Here is an 18,863-nt window from a genome sequence, read left to right on the forward strand (position 1 = left end):
GCAGGCAAACTGCAGGGGTGCATGCACCCAGTAGAAGACTTTAGTAATGACCAATTTCTACTTTTACTGTAGAGCCTGGGAACCTCGTAGCCATTTAAGAATGCAGAAACAGCTTGGGATTAAATAAAGTGGTGATTTTTTTAAAGGGTTGCTTCTCCCTAGCAGCCAGAAAGCCATTCAGACTGGCTTCAGACACTTCCTCTATGGTACCAGCTAATGAATTGCAGCTGTAGAGAAAAACCTCTGACGCTCTGGAGTTTCCTCAAAGACGGGATGCACTTTCTCACCTATTTTCTGTAGAGGCCTCTGCCACTGACTTGTACCAGTCCATTTAATTTCTCAATCCAGTGACTGAGGACACTTCATATACGGCAAAGATTTTATACAGAGCTCTTATCTTAGAAAACACTGGAAATGCTTTTCAGGCTAAAAGGTATGCTTTAGCCAGAGACAGCAGTAGCAAAACCCATGCTATTCTGTACTGCAGAAAAGGAACATACTACAAAAATGAGGCAGCATCATTAACATCAATTAGCATTCGTGCCTATCAGCTTCTATCTGTAGCAACTGATAAAAATCAATAGACAGGTGGAGTTCCGACATGGTACATGGCCAAAAGCAGGTATGTGCTTCAGGCAATACTTTCAACTACTTACAGGAAAAAATTATTTCAGGTACTGGCAAATAGTTTTTTTCATTAAAGCTCTGTACTACCAGTTGTCTAAAACCATACTGAACTCTTGTAAGTGATCACCCTGATAAGAACATAATGCCTACTCAGAGGCACTTGCACTGCATGGTGAATGGGAGAGGACAGGATGGCCTTGACATATACAAATCATTTCCTGCTGTGGTTGAAGAACATTCATGGCAGCTGAAGTGGTTTCAAACCCCGTTGCGTCCTCTAATCCTGTGGTCACTTAAGTCCTTCTCTGGTTTCTCAGCTCTATGAAAGGAGGCAGCAGGCTGCCAACAGCAAGGCATCATGCAAACACTCATAGACTCTTACTATTTTCTCAAAACAGGCTTTCAGGAGCCAACAGAAGAGGTGGGAGGACGTTACAGGAGGTGATTTTTCAGGTTTTGAAAGATCCTCTTGTGCCACCATACTGGTTGGCTAAGCCCCATCACTGTATCTTTGTTCTGCTCATTGTCCAAAGTTACACTGATGTCCCTTGTAGCTGCAGGGACAACGGGCTGCATCATGAGCAGAAGAAATACGCTCCTGGTCATCATCAAGTCTATAACCAACTGCAGAAAATGGCTTTCTGCTTCTAGGGGCATAGCTTCCATTACTGGTGCTATCCTCATTTTCCTACTGAAAATGCAGAATCGGAAGTCCACATTCATAAAAATGATGGATCAGCATCACGAAAAAAAACGTGCCTGTACACTATTTTTATGACAAAGCTAGTACTTGTTACTTTTTTAAACGTTTCTTTCTCTAACCTGTACCTCCAAGAATGTCCATAGATAAATTTAATAAGTGCACAACAAATACTTTAAAACTTTAAATGTTTATTGCCCAGAATAGCTCACTTGGTGCAGTTTGTTTGTTTTTTTTCGTTACATGGAAATCAAGCAACAGTAGAAAATATATATGGGTAACAGTAAAACAAAAGCCCAGCCTAATAATAGCCCTTTATATCCACCAAGTTATACTTAAGAAAATGGCTAGCCAAACATAGAGAAGTAGACCATCTGGAAGACAGAGCTTTTCAAGTTATAGTATAGATTCGAAACCAATATTAAAAGCATTTTCTGTCCATATTGTTAGTACTTTTTTCTTCACAATAGCAAATTGAGAAAAGGTCTATGTGGAAAAACAATTAACTACTGCAAGACTTTCAAACCTCAGTTATCAGCTTATGGGTTGACAGTTACAGATAACAGGAGAAGGCATATGACAGAGCATTTAAAATATACAGAGACCAATTAAAATCCAAACAGTAAAAGGAAATGGAAACCGAAACTCAAAATTCACAAATATGACTTTTTGCATCCCCTAATTTATATTCCATAAATTTGCACTCAAGCATTTTACAGCTTTTTCAGAAGAGAAATTGAACACACCCAGAAAAGACTTAACGGTTTTGCTTTGGGTTGCTTTGCTGTTGTTAGTTGTTGGTTTTGGTTTTGGTTTTTTTTTTAGGAAAGGGGATATAGAATAATCTAAACAGTATTAAAATGCAGACACATTCCCTCACTTGCTATTAGCGCCCAATAGACCCACTACTGAAGGTTGAGTATGAGTAAGAATATGAAGAGCTTGCTGATGCATCAAAACTTCCCCTCCTGGACCCACTGCGTGAGCCTGAACGTGAGCCAGAGCGAGAGCCAGAGCGAGAGCCGGGTGCTGAGGAGACATTGTAGGGACTGGATATGCCTTTAGATGAAACAGAGGCTGCTTCCAAGAGCTTAAGCCCGGTGATGTCTTCCACCATCGACCGATTCATTGCATCTTTGTAGGATATTTTCAGTTTGGTCTTGGGACAGGTCAGAATTTTGGGATAGCTGTTCGTGTCTTGCAATTTCTGGGCAGCGCGACCATCAATCAATCCATTCCTAATGGCTTCTTCAGTACTTATTCTTCCACGCACTTCTGGGTCCACGAGACCTCCAGTGAGGTACTGGAATTCAAGGAACCGCTGCCCAGCCTCGTAAGGCAACCATTTTTCCTTCACTGCTTCAGCTGCTGACATCCTCTTGCGTCCACCCTTAATGCCTTCGAACCCTATGAAGGCCTTCTGAGCTGGCTTGAGACGTGTGGCCATATCCTGATCAATGATGCCTTGACTGGTGGCTTCCTGAAGCGAAAGCCTCTGGCCTGTGGTAGGGCATATTATGCCCCCTGTGCAGGCCTGGGCCTCAAGTAACCGTTGCCCAGTGATGCTATCCACGATGCCCCGCTGTATAGCTTCTGAAATGGAGATTTTCTCCAAGTTTTCTGTGTCAAATATGGCTGCAATGGGACTGCACTCCTCTGGGGTCTCTGAGAAAGAACCGCTCCTGATCAGCGAGGAAGAACTCCTGACGCTCAGCACTGTGGGAGACCGAGTCACCGACTCATGCCGAAACACCTCATCAGTGCCGTTACGGCAGGAGATCATGTCTGCAAACTGCGTCAGGCTTAAACTGCCAGAACGGTACTGGTCAAAAAACTTCCTCTCAACCAGACCTTTATCAATAGCATCTTGGATGTCATACTGGCTACCTGTTTTTCGGTCGACAAGGACTACTCTACTGCTACCATCTGATCCTGTAATAGTTATTTCTTCCCACTCGCACTCCTGTTCAGCTAGTTCTGTATAGGTGTCATAATCTATGAGGCCTTTGCTGTACGCCTCCTGCACGGACATCTCCCTGTTTGTTTCCGGATCTACAATGACAACCCGGCGCTTCCTAAGGGTGTTTTTCTGCGAGGTGTGCACCACCTTCTTCTTCTCTCTCAGGGGCAGAAGGCAGAGCCCTGTTGCATCATCCTTTATGCATCTTTCTTTCAGCTGCAAGTAGGTCAAGTTCTCCTCTGTGTTGGGATCAAAGAACCCTTTGGTGTCATCACTTGGATCACTAAGGATCTGGTTGAGCTCTTCATTGAAGTAGCCACGCTTGTAGGCCGTCTCTACTGGCAAGCGGTAGCTCTCTTTGGGGTCAATGATTCCTCCGGTAGCAATCTGGGCCTCCAGCAAACGAATGCCATGGCCTCTCTCTATCAGCTCTTTGTTCATTGCTTGAAACAGAGAAATGATGTTTCCAGTTTCCGGGTCTTTGTACCCAGTGACAGCTCTTTCAGCAGAGAGAAGTTTCTCTTTAAATTCAATTCCAACAAGGCCTCTTTTGTAAGCTTCCTCAACAGGCAGCCTCACATTGCTGACAGGATCCACTATGAACCCGGTGGCTGCCTGGGCTTCTAGGAGTTCAAGGGCTGTCCCCGGTCTAACCAAACCTATTTTCATAGCCTGGTAAATGCCAAGTTTCTCTTTAGTAGCCTCATTGTAGATACCCGCAATACAGCTAGAGCCCTGAAGGAAATCAATAATTCTCTCACTCACTTCTTCCACTGTAATCGCACCTCTTTCCAAGTCGTTCCTTGTTGATTCCTTAATAATTCCAGCCTCGAGCAGGGCATCTGCTGAGACAGGCTGCCTGATTCCTTGGAATGACATACTCCTCTTCTGCACTGGGAGGAGGAGCAGACCAGTGTGTGGCTCAATCCTACATTTTTCCTTCAGCTGCATGTAAGTGACTGCCTTTTTGGTGGTGGGATCAATGAAGTTCTTTGTAGCGCCTTGGCAGTTGTTTAGGATCCTGTACAGGTCTTTGTCAATCAACCCACGAGATAAAGCTACATCTTTGGGTAGGAAAACACTGTTGATAGGATCAACAATCCCTCCTACAGCCAGCTGGGCTTCAAGCAGACGAATCCCAGTTTCTCTGTCAACCAAGTTTTTCTTGATAGCTTCAGATACCGGCACAGTTTTTCCCGAGAAGGGATCTTTAAATCCTGTGATAGCCTTTTCTGCTGTATAAATTTGTTCTCTGTCATCAAATTCGATGAGATCTCTGGCGATAGCACTGTCCACAGTTAACACCTCATTTCGGTGTGGGTCTATCACGCCGCCTGTTGCTGCCTGGGCTTCTAAGAGCAGGACTGCATTTTCTGCTGTAAGCAGCTGATTCCGTTTGGCCTCAACAAAAGAGTACTTCTGTCTGGGTGAAAGAGAGACCCCTGCAATAGCACCTGCCCCTTTGAGGTAGGGTTCAATATCAGCGGCGACTTCTTCCACTGACCTCTGCCCCTTCAGCAGTTTATCCAGTGTGAGTTTGTCTATCAGCTGACACTCATACAGCTGCATTGCTGTAATCTTCTTCCGCAGCCCACTGAACAGCAACTTGGACGCATCAATACAAAAGTCTTCCTCAGTCTGTGTAGATCTGTGGGAGCCATATGGGCGTTGCTTGAGTTTCTCAATTTCTCTTTGCAGCCTGAGACGCTCAGCCTCTAACTCTGACTGGTTTTTGACAGCAGTCTCTTCCAGTCGGCACCGGTATCTCTCCTCAATCCGTTTGATCTCCATCTGCAGCCTTTCAATCTCACTCCTCAAGGTGTTCTTCTCCCTTTCGCTCTTCTCTCTCTCACACTGGATCTTCCTTATGGATTCCTCTGTCCGGGAGTGCTGGCTCTTCCACTGATTGAGGTCATTCAGGATTTGTTGCTTCTCACTTTCCAGGCGTTGCTTCAAACGAGACTCTGATTCCAGAGTAACTTTCAAACGGTTCAGTTCCTCTTCCAACCTCTGCAGCCTGGCTTTGTCTTGCTCCAAAGCACTCATTTTTATCAACAAGGTTTCTCTTTCTTGCATAATGTGACTATACTGATTTTTGGATTCTTGAATCCTATTGGATGCCTACAATTTTAAAGAAGAAATAAACCAAGAGAGGATGGTTAGAGTTTACGTTGGTTAGAGTTATGCTGTCCACTTTCAATGCCCTTCAGCCCGTCATTTAACCTGTAGCAAGCTGCCACCAGAAAACATTCTAGTTGCAGCAGTGCCTTACCCAAGATCATATATACACATAAACCAGTGAAGGTACCTTGTCACTTCACTGACAGTGTCTCTAGTGCCACCGGAGATTCCATTCTGTTACCCACAGCCTTGATTTTCTGCTGATTTAGTTAGCTCTTTATAACTTTTTAATACTTCTCATAGTACGCTTACGTATACACAAAGCATTCAAGACTCATTAAGAGTCTGATGCTCAGCAGATGTGCCCTGGCAGTCCTACCAACCTGGGAGAATTTGTATCAGCTAAGGCATGGTCATACATGGATAAAAAGGAAATATATGACTCACTTTTCACTTTCCTATTAGTTCCACATGTTACTCCAAACAATCTTACCTGTGTTGTTTTACATTTTAATTCACTTAATGTCTTCATATATGTATACACATACACAAACACCTACAAGCATGCACGTTTGCATACAGCCCATATTAAATGGAATGCAAGTTTATATATTTGTAATACATGCGTATATATATGCACAGATGTCAGATAATCCTAAATGTTAATATTTTTAAAAAATCATTACTAATATTTTTACAGTAAAGGAAAGAAAAACTGAATAAAGGAAAGAATATCTGAGAATGGGAATGAAAAAATAAATATAAGGGGCAAGTATAGGAAAAAGCAAAGAAACGTTTTCACAAGTGCTCACTTGTATATATTTAAACAGTAGCTCTTTGGACAAGAAACCAGGTAGAAGAATGAAATAAAAAATGAGTTTTTCTTTAACTTGTTTATGCTGTTGCCTCAAGTTTAAGAAATAAGGGCCAATAGTAAAATTTGCAAGTGTCCTTAGTGATTTTGGAACATAAATCCCCCAGTCAATGAAATGTAGGCTTTAAATACCTTAGGTACAGCTGACAACATCGTATTTAATCCTCGCTTGCAGTCAACAACTTACCCAGCTAAGCAGCAATTTGACAGCTTATTGGTTCTGGGGTTTTTACCTGGTTTAGTTAGCAATAGCACTCAGGTCAGCCTCAAAGGGCTGCTTTAGCCCATCCTGGCTGCAAGAGCCTGGGGAAGCACACAGCCAGCAGGGTACAGCTAAAGCACAGTGGTACTCTGTGTACTCTCATCTTCCCCTAGGATGATTTGGTGGAGACTGGCACAGACCCAGGGTCTCTCCTGGGGCAAAGGCTGAGGGCAAGGCTCAGCTAGACCATAAGACAGCTTATGGCTCCCTAGCACAGCTCTCAGGGAGTAAAGAGGCTAAGAAAGTGGCCAAATTCTGCCATTTTTGTTTAAAAATGAACAAGAGGAAGGGCCATAGAGGGGATATTAGTCACAAGTATAGCGAACTTAAACAGGAAAGTGTGAATTAAGTTGATGCAAATGGACACTGCAATTAATTATATATCTGAGAGACAGTAAAGCTGGGATCAAAATATGTGTGAATACCTCTAGAGCTTGCTTTTGGAATTTTTCAATTTCCTGTCTCAATTTTTCCCTTTCTTTCTGTAAATCATTAATCAACCCCTGAAGTTCCAGGGTTTGCTTGCTGCTCGTCTGAAGCTGATTCTTTAGTTCAGCAATGGCAGTATTTTTTTCATCAACTTCACTTCTGACCATTCTGAGGTCATCGTACTCCAATCTAACATTTCGCAGCTCTTCCTCCAGTAACAAGTGTTCCTTGGTTAGGTTCTCGGTGAGAGACTGAAGCCTTTCGATTTCTATTTTGCACTCATTCAAGTTTTTGCTTTTCTCCTCAGAGGTTTTCTGTAAGTGCTCGTATCGTAGGTGAGCCTGTTTTAATTGCTCCTGTTCTTGGACCAACTGGCGGCGTAAAGTCTCAATATCAGATGTGTATTTCCTTATCTCCTCCATGTATCTCTGCTTCTCTCTCACATGACCATCTAATACTTCTCTTTGGTGTCTAAGGTCATCTTCATGTCTCTTCTTTACAATAGACACTTCCTCTATCTGCTGTGTGAGATTAGTTATTTTAACCGATTGCTCTCTGAGAGATCTCCTCATGCCTTCTATTTCCTCCTCCAGTTTCTTCCTCCTGGACGTCTCCTCCATTAAGTTTTTATTCTGCCTGCAAAGTTCCTCCTCCAGCTTATGTTTCTGGATCTGCAAGTCTTTTACAGTGCTCTGAAACTTTGCACTTTCTTGATCCCTCCCTTTTTTCTCTTGTGAAACTCTTTCATAGTCAATTTTCAGTCTGGCCAGTTCCTGCTCTTGGATCCTCAGCTTGTTAATTGTCTCAGTAGCACTTGTGTTTGCTTTCTGCAGGTCAAACTGGACTCTCTTTAACTGACTGTTCTCATCCTCTAGTTCTTTTCTCTGACTTGTTTCTACATCCAGCAACTTTCTCAGCCTTTCAATCTCTTTGTTTCTTTCCTTAATCGTCTTAGAAGCATCATCAAGTGACTGCTTGTAGCGCATGCTTTCATCAGAGTGCCTCTGAATAACTTGTTTTAGCTCGATCTCCAGCTGCTGTTTCTTCTGAGAAAGCTCTGAGCCAGCTGCCTTCTGCTGCTGAGCATTCTCTTCTATTTTCCGTAGATTATCTGTTGTCTGACTTATTGTATTTTTCAGCCTCCTAATTTCCTCACACAAATTCCTATTTTCTCTCATGGCATTATCAAGCTGTGTTCTATAATTATTTGTGTCCTCTTCCTTTTGCATGGTGACCTGGTGAATTGTGGTCTTTGTGATATTAATCTCAGTTTCATATTTGTTCTTTAAACTAATAATTTCCTCATCATAACTGTTCCTTACCTTAGCCAATTCATTTTCAAGTTCCCATCGGCTTTTAGCCTCTTCCTGAAGCTGAACCTTTAGCCTTTCCAGCTCCTTAGTTTTATCCTGAATAGTTGAGGCGGCCTCCTCAAGAGCCTGCTTGTATCTTGAGTTGTCTTCACCACGAAGCTGAATGATCTGTTTCAGCTCCAGCTCTAACTGATGCTTTTGCTGTGACACCTCAGAACTGCAAGCCTTCTGCTGAAGAGCATCTTCTTCTGCCCTCCTCCGTTGATCTGTGGTTTGCAGAATGGCATCGTTCAGCCTCACAATCTCATCCTTAAGGTCTCTGTTTTCTCTTGTCAGTCGGTCAACCTGGGCTCTGAGGCCTTTTGCATCATCATCTTTCTGTGCAGCTATCTGCTGGATTGTGGTCTTCTTAATATTAATTTCTGTTTCATACTTGTTCTTTAAATTACTCATCTCCTCGCTAAACTGGTTTCTTACCTTAGCCAGCTCATTTTCATATTCCCTCTTCCGTGTGCCTTCGTCCTGAAGAAGAACCCTTAATCTTTCTATCTCGTACTCCTTCTCCTTGATGACCTTCTCAGACTCTAACTTTTGCCAACCAAGGCTGTCTTTCTCATTTTGTCTTGTTTTCTGCAGCTGGTCATAGTCATTCTTCTGCTGCTCATATCTATCCTCCAGCAACTTCCTTTTCCTTTTCTCATCTTCAGTCTCATAAGTCAGCCTGGTTATTCTGTCATTTAGATCCTTTATTTGGGCATAGCATTTGTCCAGGTTTTGCTTAGCAGAATTTCCATCCATTTCAGCTTGTCTTTTCATCTCCTCCAAACTCATCAGCTTTGCCTTGAGCTGAGAAATGTCCATCTGATACTTCTGCAGATTTTGCTCCAGGAATTTATGTTTGTTGCTTGTCTCTGAATTTGAATCCCTGGCAAGCCTAAGTTCTTCTTCCAGGAGTTCAATTTTGGTGTTTTTCATCTGCAAAATGATAGCGGAAATACAAAAAACCCACATAAACATTTGTCACAACTGTTTCAAAAACATCACATGCAATACAAGATACACTTGTAACACTGACAACTTACAAAGCATTTTTTTCTCAGCTTCAATGAGAGCTCAAAATCCTTTTTTATTTAACGTCATCAAGACAAATTCTGGAAATTATTCAGAGTCAAACCTAATTCAGAAATCAGCATAATGACTTTCAGGGGGAAAATGGTACTTGACAGGGGGAGGGAGATGCAATACAGACAGTAACATCTGATGTACCAAGAGTTCCCCTGCAGAGTATTAAATAGCCTCATTTAGAACCTCCACAATTTTCACACGGGTGATTCACATTCCATCTATGTGACCTCTTAAATGGGCCTCTCTGTTGCCACTGAGCTGAATCAAATCAGGGGTTACTCCATTTGAAACACTGTGCATATGGCCTGAAACGAGGTGTGGCCCCTTAACCATGAGGAGCAAGTTTCCAGCACTGAGATAACTGTACTCTCACTGAGGTCAAGGTTCTGATGGGCAGAGAAGGACCTCTTGCATGCTTTGATGAGCACCTCCTCATTATCAAGGCGGCTAATGTTCTGTACCTCACACATCATCTTGGAGAGAACTTTGCAAGATACTGTACTCTTTGACAAAAGACCCATGAAACCGCTTATGTGCCTCCTTCATGGGACACCACTGAGCTCAGGATTTAGTTTTGTGGACTGTTTTGCACTGTACTTAAGCAGAAAGTCTTTCATCAGTGATAACTTGCTATACTGTGATAAAAATAGGTGAAGAAAATAAGAGTCAGATTACCTTCAAGTCCTCCATGCTCTTTAACATTTCACTTAAGAATCTGTAATAATCTCCTGATCTTGTAAGAAGTTCTATGTAGCGAGAATGAGCCTCGCTAGCCTTGAAAAGAAAGAGAATTGTTAGCCACTTGTACTACAGAGTTAGTGATGAACATACCTATGTCTCAGACCATTTAAAGAATTCCAATCCGCTTGAGAAAACATATCACTTGACAAAGTAAAAAGCAAATTCTCCTCCTCACAAATTCACATGACTTTGCATGGTCCCCAAATGTATAAATTCTTCCTTCTGATAAACCCGCACCTTCTTTTTCAAGGTTATTTTCCCCCATGGCTGCTGCAATATTAAATCCAAGGCTTCATCCCCTGGTTCATCATGCTCTTCTTGTCTGACAGTCATAAGTAACACAAGTTAAACTTTTAATAGTGCTTAATGCCCAGGTTGAAAGTGACTAAACCACTTGGGGCATGAATCTTACTTTCTCACAATATGTATGCAATGGACATTGAATAGGAATGAGGTAAATTCCTGAGGGCTAATCTGCTGCCTAAATGAGCCCAAGTATAATTTTACAGCACAGCAACTATTCCGCACTAATTCCTCGTGCTTAAGTGCTTCGTACACATTACCAATGATGGTGCTAATTATTAGAATACAGCTGGCTATGACTCACAATGGTTCACACGGACAAATATACTCAAAAGATTAACTGGGAGGAAAGAAAGATACCTCTTGCAGAATCAGCACTGCAGGAGACTGAACCACACACTTCTTGATAGGTATGTTGAGCAATGTTTCTAATCCGGAACTGTAGGAAGCAACCTGTAGTTCATAATCCTGTAAAACAACAGGGAAAGGTAAGACCCATTTAGCAACTGCCAAGGAACTCTCTGGGAATCTGGATTTGACAAAATGCAAAAAAATATTTGGGGTTGTTTTGTTTGCGTTTGTTGGGTGGGTTTTTTTTTTTTTTTAAGAAAAAGCTACATTTTCCCTTGTTTATATCTCTGGCTATGTACAGAAGATCCTCTATCATAAACAGAAGCTCATCAGTTCAAGTATCACTGTGGAAACTCATGGAGGAGAATGACAAAGGGAAAAAAAGAAAAAACATTTTACAAAAAACGGAATATACATGTTTCCATTAGTTAAAAGCTAACCTGAGGTTAAAAAGATTCATGGGTTCAACTGGTCTAGGTACTGTTATCAACCAAAACTTCATAAGAAATAACTGTCTCTGTATCTCTTTCATATCACATACACCGCACCACATATATAGCAAGATCTTTGTCACAGAAAGTAAGACTGAGCTGGAGAAAGCATAGATATAAAGGTGACAAAACTGCAAAGACCACAAAACCATTCCCTGTATATCTTCTTGGGTTTTATGCCTATTGCACACCATTCCTCCTGCTAATCTGCATTTGTCTTGCCTCCTAGACCAGATCCTAATCAATCCTAATTCCTAAGGTACCAATCTGTTCTCTAGTCTTTTTCTCTTAGTCTTGTGAACTGGAAAGTTTGGTCTGGCTAGAAGAAGGCTTTGATTCCCCTGAAGAGAAGCTCTCACTGCTATCTCCTGCGTCATCCTGTGGTCTTCAGGTGGCAAGTACACAAATTGCTTTCATTATATTTTGTACACAAAAGTGCTTCACCCCAGCAATTTCTGCGCACACACATTAGAGAGCAAACGTTTCACCTGCCAGCAGAGCAGAGACAATGGGATGAGCCTGACCATGAAAAACCACACCCCATAAAAATGCTGAAATCCAAGTACCTTAATTGCCGCTGAGCACTGATCTGCATGCTTGAGAAGCTCCTCAACTTTGTCTCGCTTCCCACAGATTTCACTGTGCAAGTTCTGTCAAAAAAATAAAAACAAAGTGAGCTGTGAAACACTCCCTCAAGGTTTGCCAGTATTTCTCCCTGCACACGCTACCTCCACCAGAAGGCACCTGCAGTATGAGACCACTGCAAGCCCAGAGGCTGAGACCTGTAGCTGTGCAGTTTTTACAATGGCAGTCTCCCTGTGCATGAGAAAGTTGTTCTCAGAAAGAACATCTGGCAACTGAACAACACCGAGAGCTGGGGAGGGAGAGTTCCTTGACTTTAGCTTCGATGTATTTCCTCGCTTTTTATTTTTGTGCTATGATTTGTCCCATAAGTTGCGCCATAATACAGTCTCTGGAATTAATTCAAAGCTGATATGTAAAAGTGTCAGTGATCGTGTAGGAGCCCCAAACAGTCTTGTTCATAATCTGTAGCAGTGCTGACAGAAAGTAATGAGTATCCTCTCCTGCCTTCTACAGAGGTGGTGTTTTTTGGTAGCTTGCGTACTTTATAATCCAAAACAGGCCACTGCATTGCAGACTGCATTGATACTGATATTTTCTCAATAGCAAAACAATTTAAAATCCAGGTAATTGAAGACAACTCATTCAGGTGCTGCATACCTTCTGATCATGTAGATATCTCATGATACTGTTGCAATCACACAGCTTCATGGACTCGATAGAATCCTGCCTGCGCTTGGCATCACAGATCCATTTGCACAGAGCCTGGTAGAGATCTCGGTAAGTTTTCAGCTGTTTGATCTGCCTTTCTAAATCCCATGATCTAGAAAATAACAGGGAAAACTGTCAAAATGGAAAGTGCATTCCTCTTCCCCTCCCTTTAAACATTTTTCAGAAAAAAGACAAAGTAATAGACTAGGTAAAACTATGGGAAGCTCTGAACAAAAATTCCAAATAAATGAGAATTGTACTGGTTATTAGTCACCCACCATGTGGTTTTAGTGCCTCATTTTTGAGTAACTCTGCAATACAGAGAGGCTGGCACTTCCTGTCAACTAAGTGAGGGACGGATAAAACCTTGCAGTGATAAGAATCAAGTTCACTGACTTCGGTACTCTTGTTTTCAGTTTTCACTGAAACAACGAGCAACCAGTCAATTTTTATTAATAGGACTAGATTTTGGCCTGAGGTAAAACCAAAACAAACCACACCCAAAAAAACCCACAAACAATCTGAATATGCCTTCAGTTCAATTAAGCATTAGAAAAAAAATTGTTGGGATTTTTTTTTACTTAACTCTTAGTGTTAATTTTTTAACCCTCAGCTATAGGGTATTCAGGAATAAGCATGGTTGTTTTGTTTGAGGGAGAAAATGCTGAGTGGAAGCACTTAATCCAAGAACATTAGCAAGAATAAAAAAAATAATCAGAACAACTCCTTAGCACAGAGGTTATACATTTCCATGAATAACTTACATTTTCCTGCTTGGTCTTACATAATACCTTTTAAAGTATATTCAACCTATTCACAGTTGCTCTAGTCTTATTGCCCTGAAGTCATAATTTGTCCTCTGGAGGTGATGATTAGTGCACATCAGTTCTTTTAGACTCACTATTAAGATGATCTTAGTAACAATAGCAATAAGGAAGAAGCCATTAGGAAATACGGTCAAACCTGTTATCTATCTGCTTATCAGCTCTCTGCCAGCGGTCCATTAGCTGGGTAACTTTGTCACAGAACTTTCCAATGTCCATGTCATACAGGGTATATGACTGACAAGACTGTGAGTGGATCTGAAGCGTTTTCTGTAGCTCATTTTCCAGGGCATTCAGTAGTGATTTCTTCATGTTTAGGTCTGCTTTCATTTTCTGGAGAAAAAACAAAATGTTGTCATACATTTTATCCTTGAGAGGAATTTAACCATCAACACCATGCACAATGTATTCGGATCTAAAGATTTTGCTTCTAATTCAGTAAGGTATGTACACTGACGTCAGCTGGACTTAATATATTTAAAGTGAAACCCCTACTTTGGTAAAGAGAGTTTGACTTAAGAATGTGTTTAAAGTTAGACTCACCCTTAAATAATTTGCTAAACCAAAGCCCTCTGCTGTCATATTCTGTAGCTAACATTTCCGTTTCTCAGAGGTATGTAGAGCAGTTACCAAAAAAAAAAAAAAAAAAAGGGAATAGCCTGCCTCGCTTGTTCTTAGAACCAATTAACTATGTGGAATCAAGCCTCAGGATGCCACATTGAGTTTTTAATTGTTATCTAAAAATCTGCACAGATTTTTTTTCCTCTGTTTATATTTTTATAAACATTCTATGAAGATGCTGCTTTACACACACGCTTGTTGGTGTGCACATACTGGCATACTATGGGCTATAATCAAATAGCATATACAGTGCAGGCAGTGGGCTGCCTCACATCACCCAGTCACAGGGATGACTGCATCCTTCAATAATGTGCTCAAGCATTATTTTTTTGTGTGTAGCTCAAATTTACACCAGCTAAGAACAACTCCCAACAACTGAACTGCAGCCCTCATTTAACGTAATAAAAAGGTAACCTGGTTGTGCTCCATTTGTGCCACCTACACGCTTTTTCCCTACTACACCTGAGAACAGGAAAGAATAAGAGAGTCCCTATTCTCCCAAAGGCATTCAGTGCATAAAAGGACCAGCTTGATGCCAGATATAGCCACCTTTGTGCTCAGCAAAGCAGTTATCCTTTGCCTTCTCCCCTTGTACAGGATGGATAGTTCTCACTATAAGATTTGAAATGGGCTCTATGGCAAAACAGAACACACAATAACACTCAGATTCACTTCTTACAACTAGATGACAAGAAGGGCAATCAACAAGCCTTTTTTGCAAGAAAGGGGGTATTGCCTTCAAATCTAGCTTCTTAAGTGATACAAATAAACACAGATAATTTTGTGTTGAAATGGAGATCTTCCATGCCACTGGCTTGTCTGTGGGGGCAGCAACAACCAGGGGATGGAAGCAGTATCCCATAAACTCCTTCCAATAATTTGCAAAAGCATTGTATGTCTATCTCATAAAATATGACAGGATCAGCGTTTCCGTCTCCTGTGGTTTCAGAACGTTTTCACCCAGCTGACAGCTATTAATTTTGCCTTGCTGTGTCCTTGAGTCTTGGCCTCTCACCTTCAGACAAGCCCGATAAGCCTCCACTTTATCGAGATCCAAGGGAACAGTCTCCTCTTCAGAGAGTCTGACTTCAAAAACTCTGATCACATCTTCTGTTTGCAGAATAATCTGGAGCAGACACCTCAGTGCATTCAAGCTAAAATAAATAATACAAGACAAATTTGTTATGGACTGGGCCAGGAAAGGTGGTATTTCTAATTAATTGCAGATCATTATTTAAAGAGGATAGATAATACAGAAGAAATTTCAGTGATACCCATGATCCTCAGTTTTTGGTTGTTTTTTTTTTTTTTTTAAAGTCTTCCAGAAAAGGGAAGAAATTCACATAAGTGTCTGTTTCTACCCACATGTACAGCATTTGTAGGAAAGAAGGTGCAATTTTACACTACTGGTAACAAAACGCAGATTTCTAGACTAAGAATTATGGAAGAAAGTAAATGATTTATTGCTATAACCTCAATTTTCTTACCTGTCTAAGTAGCCAGCAGAAACACCATTAATGTTTTCCAGTTTTTGAAATAGGGCATTTATCTCTGACTGCAAGTACACATACTTTTCACAGCCTCTGAAGTTAGGCAGCAAGTCCTTATGCTTATTGAGGGTTTCAGCCATTATTTGAGAGTCATTCTGCACACCCTAAGGAAAGAGAATGCCTGATTTACACATTTTTGATGGCTGAATGATCATTCTACAGCACATATACAATTGGTCTCCTTACCCAAATAGTCTGCTGTTACCTAACCAGCTTGACTGAGGACTGAAGCAGTGCCTGAGCTTGCTTTCTTCAAGGTAACATTGGGCGGTTTCTTTTTTGCACAGTCCACAACAGGCAATACCTCTTTTTGAGCACCTCATCCACTCTGAAACAGCTCTCTTGAAAACAAAGCACCTTACTGCCAGCTGCCTACTGCACTCAGTAGACATGCCAAGGTCCTGTTGCTCTTAAGACCTTTGCAACCTCATCGCCTCAGGGGAATTTTTCATACACTGAACCCGTTCTCTTTTCTTACTGATTTTCACTCTCCAGTCCGTGCAAAAGGATATTAATAGTGCTTTAACCTGGTGAGGCTTAACATGAGCTCATGTTGACTTGACATCAGGCTTTCCGTATTCTTTGCCCGACAGAATTTGACTTCCAAAATCCAAGAGTCAACTTTTTCTACATAAGAGCTAAACTCCAATCCAAATCATCATGGTTAGCTTCCAATTGAGAATTTTCTGCTTGGGATGTGTGTCTTTCCCAGCTGATCAGAAATACAACTGCAACATGCTCTGCAGCACAGAGTCATACTGAGCTTCAGATACTCAAAGAAAAGCATCCACAGTTACCTCTAAATCCTTTATTCTGACTGAAAAGTCATGCATAGCCCCTTGATCCACTCCAAGAGGAGCTCTTTGAACCATCCGAATCTCAGAAGCTTCAATCTGACGCCGAAGTTTCTGAAGCTCCATCAGCAGCCAGGCCTCTTGCTTCTCATGTTCTCGGTTTCTCTCATTAACAATAATGGTGTTTGAGGAACCCACAGGACAGGTTTCAGTTGGGACCACTGTAAAATGAATTGGGTACATGTCAACTGCCAGAGAACTGAGCACCAACACATAGAAAGCCAATGCAGGGCCAAAGTGACCTAAGCACTGATTTGATCTGTAGAACTGAGAACAGGTAGAAGATCTGGGCCCTTATGCAGCTGTTTCAAGTAATGAAATCTCCCCTTCACAAAAAGAGAAACTTGTTTCCTCAAATGCAGCAGTGAGGTTTTGCTTCCTAATAATTGAAAACATAACAGATGAAAACATAACAAATTATCCTCATTTTCCCAGCAAGTTCTATGAACTTCAGAGGACTATTCCCAGATTCACGCCCCAGGAAGGAAGAACAAAATATACTCTTCCCTGCACAGGGCCCATTGTGTTATGTTGGGAGACAGCAATACAATTCTTGAACATGTTTCCATTCATGTGTTTATGAGAACATTTTCACACAAAAAGAATGCACCACCATCCCCTAAACAAAGAAACCCAAGCAGTACAATCTCTACAAAAAACAGGAGGATGACAAACCTGTTTGTGGCTGCCGTGGTTGGTTGGGCAGTTGTATAATTAAGGTTTGGTAGTGCTTCTGAGCATCAGTGAACTGAGTCTGCATCTTTCGCTTGTCTTCATCGCCAAACATCTCTGAGCCTTGGCTGTTCCTTAGGAATTCTTGATAATGGATCTCCAGGTCAGTTATTATTTTTTGGTAATCTTCCTTACGCATTGTTTTCAGCTGAAATGAGGAATAAGAGAAATTTGAAAAAAAGAAGCAACTGGGGAAAGCTTATGACTAGTTAATCATTAAGGAACAAGCTAATACCCCTATAGAAAAAAAACAAAGGGATCACATTTTAGAATAAAACCTACCCAGGGGCTGCCTCTAAAAGTACAGTGCTAGAAGTGCCTGCCCTCTGACCTAATCTACTCTTGTTATAGCCATTTCATAATTTCAGAATAGTTTGAAATTCTACCTCTTACTCTGCCTATCCATGCCCTTGCATGGGTGGGAACAAGTACAGCAAGTATGTAATAAATCCCCTTGGCTAATATTCCCATTTACCCCTATAAGTTTGAATGTGAAAGCTTCTCCTTTAATAAAACCTCAACTTCCATATGTAACCGTGCAACCCAGCAAAAGGAAGGCCCACGGTTTTGCAGAACATACATCTGCACAGGACACAACAAGCACTGTTCAGGACAGCAGAGATCAGGTCATGGATGTCCCTGGTCTACAGGTAAGGCCAGCTGGAGTCTTACCTTGGCAATAGTCATCGCTCTGATTTTCTCAATGTCAATCATACAATAATGCCAAGATACCAGGCTCTTCATGTTGATATACAGCTGGTTCCACAAAGCTAAAATAGCTTCATAGTACTGCTCAATTCTGAGATGAGAAAAGAAATTTCATGGTCAAAACGTTTGTCCTTGTAGCATAGCTACAAAACATCCCAAGAAACATCCACCAGATGTGGAGTGTGTAAAGGCTTTTTCTCTACTAGAAAAAAATCTTGTAAATTAATTTATCCATGACTTTTCATTATTAGAGATGAGAACAACCTTGTAAAAGTTAAGTTTTATATATTTTTAGATCCTAGTCTAAATCCCGGCAAGCTTCACTGAAGTGAATTTCTTCAAGTCCAGGCTCTGGTCCCTAATCCCCCACCCTTATAATAAAGTGTGGGGCCACTCTGATCAAGGTATAGAACAGATTTTGCGGTTGGTTGCTATTTTAAGTGAATTCTTCTATCTACTCCCAGTGGCAGATGTCCAAATCCAGGCAGCAACTCACTTGGTAGCAAGATCCACTGCTAACGGATTTGGGGGTGGGATGATAAGACTAACAGATGGCACCAGCATATCCACTCCTCCAGGGCCAGTCACCAGCCACTTGCTGCGCTCGTTATTGTCTTTCAGGATACATTCATCTCCTTTGCGCACCGTTTTCTGTAAGGAACACAGAACAACATTTTTTTCTTTAGTTAACTAAGATGGGGTTTCTAGGAGAGACAGACAAGGCCGATGCATCTAGATCACAGAAGTGGGACTCCTTCCCAGCTGCCAGGTCTGGGTGTGCATCTTGGCTTCATACCGGGGCAAGAGATCAACCTCTTTTCCCTGAATCTGGTTTTCATGTGAAGAAAACCAAGTGGGAGCCACAGAACACTCTGAGCAGTTGTCAGTCCGGCTGATCATCAGACTCGGGGCTTGCCATGACAAGCATCGAGGGCTGAATGTGGATGCATGGTCATAGCAAGCTACGCAAACATGTACGGCTGT

At 41.6% G+C, this 18,863-nt stretch overlaps 1 protein-coding gene across 3 annotated transcripts in view; it reads right to left on the bottom strand.

The window, feature by feature from the left end:
- Positions 1-1,499: 1,499 nt before the first annotated feature.
- DSP (desmoplakin) overlaps positions 1,500-18,863 on the bottom strand; it is a 39,395-nt gene continuing 22,031 nt past the window's right edge. Inside the window, exons 12-24 of one of the 3 annotated variants that reach the window (XM_074575995.1) lie at positions 18,376-18,530; positions 17,844-17,970; positions 17,115-17,319; positions 16,383-16,600; positions 15,523-15,689; positions 15,051-15,189; positions 13,554-13,747; positions 12,540-12,702; positions 11,864-11,947; positions 10,816-10,923; positions 10,087-10,185; positions 8,764-9,261; positions 1,500-5,408 (exon numbers count right to left, since the gene is read on the bottom strand). In XM_074575995.1, coding sequence (XP_074432096.1) covers positions 2,214-5,408; positions 8,764-9,261; positions 10,087-10,185; positions 10,816-10,923; positions 11,864-11,947; positions 12,540-12,702; positions 13,554-13,747; positions 15,051-15,189; positions 15,523-15,689; positions 16,383-16,600; positions 17,115-17,319; positions 17,844-17,970; positions 18,376-18,530 — 5,352 coding nt within the window. In that variant the 3' untranslated portion in view covers positions 1,500-2,213. Of the gene's footprint in view, positions 5,409-6,969; positions 9,262-10,086; positions 10,186-10,815; positions 10,924-11,863; positions 11,948-12,539; positions 12,703-13,553; positions 13,748-15,050; positions 15,190-15,522; positions 15,690-16,382; positions 16,601-17,114; positions 17,320-17,843; positions 17,971-18,375; positions 18,531-18,863 lie in introns of all 3 variants that reach the window. The other 2 variants (XM_074575994.1, XM_074575993.1) reach the window with 2 other exon arrangements.

Source organism: Larus michahellis, chromosome 2, assembly GCF_964199755.1.
Source record: "Larus michahellis chromosome 2, bLarMic1.1, whole genome shotgun sequence".
NCBI lineage: Eukaryota > Metazoa > Chordata > Aves > Charadriiformes > Laridae > Larus > Larus michahellis.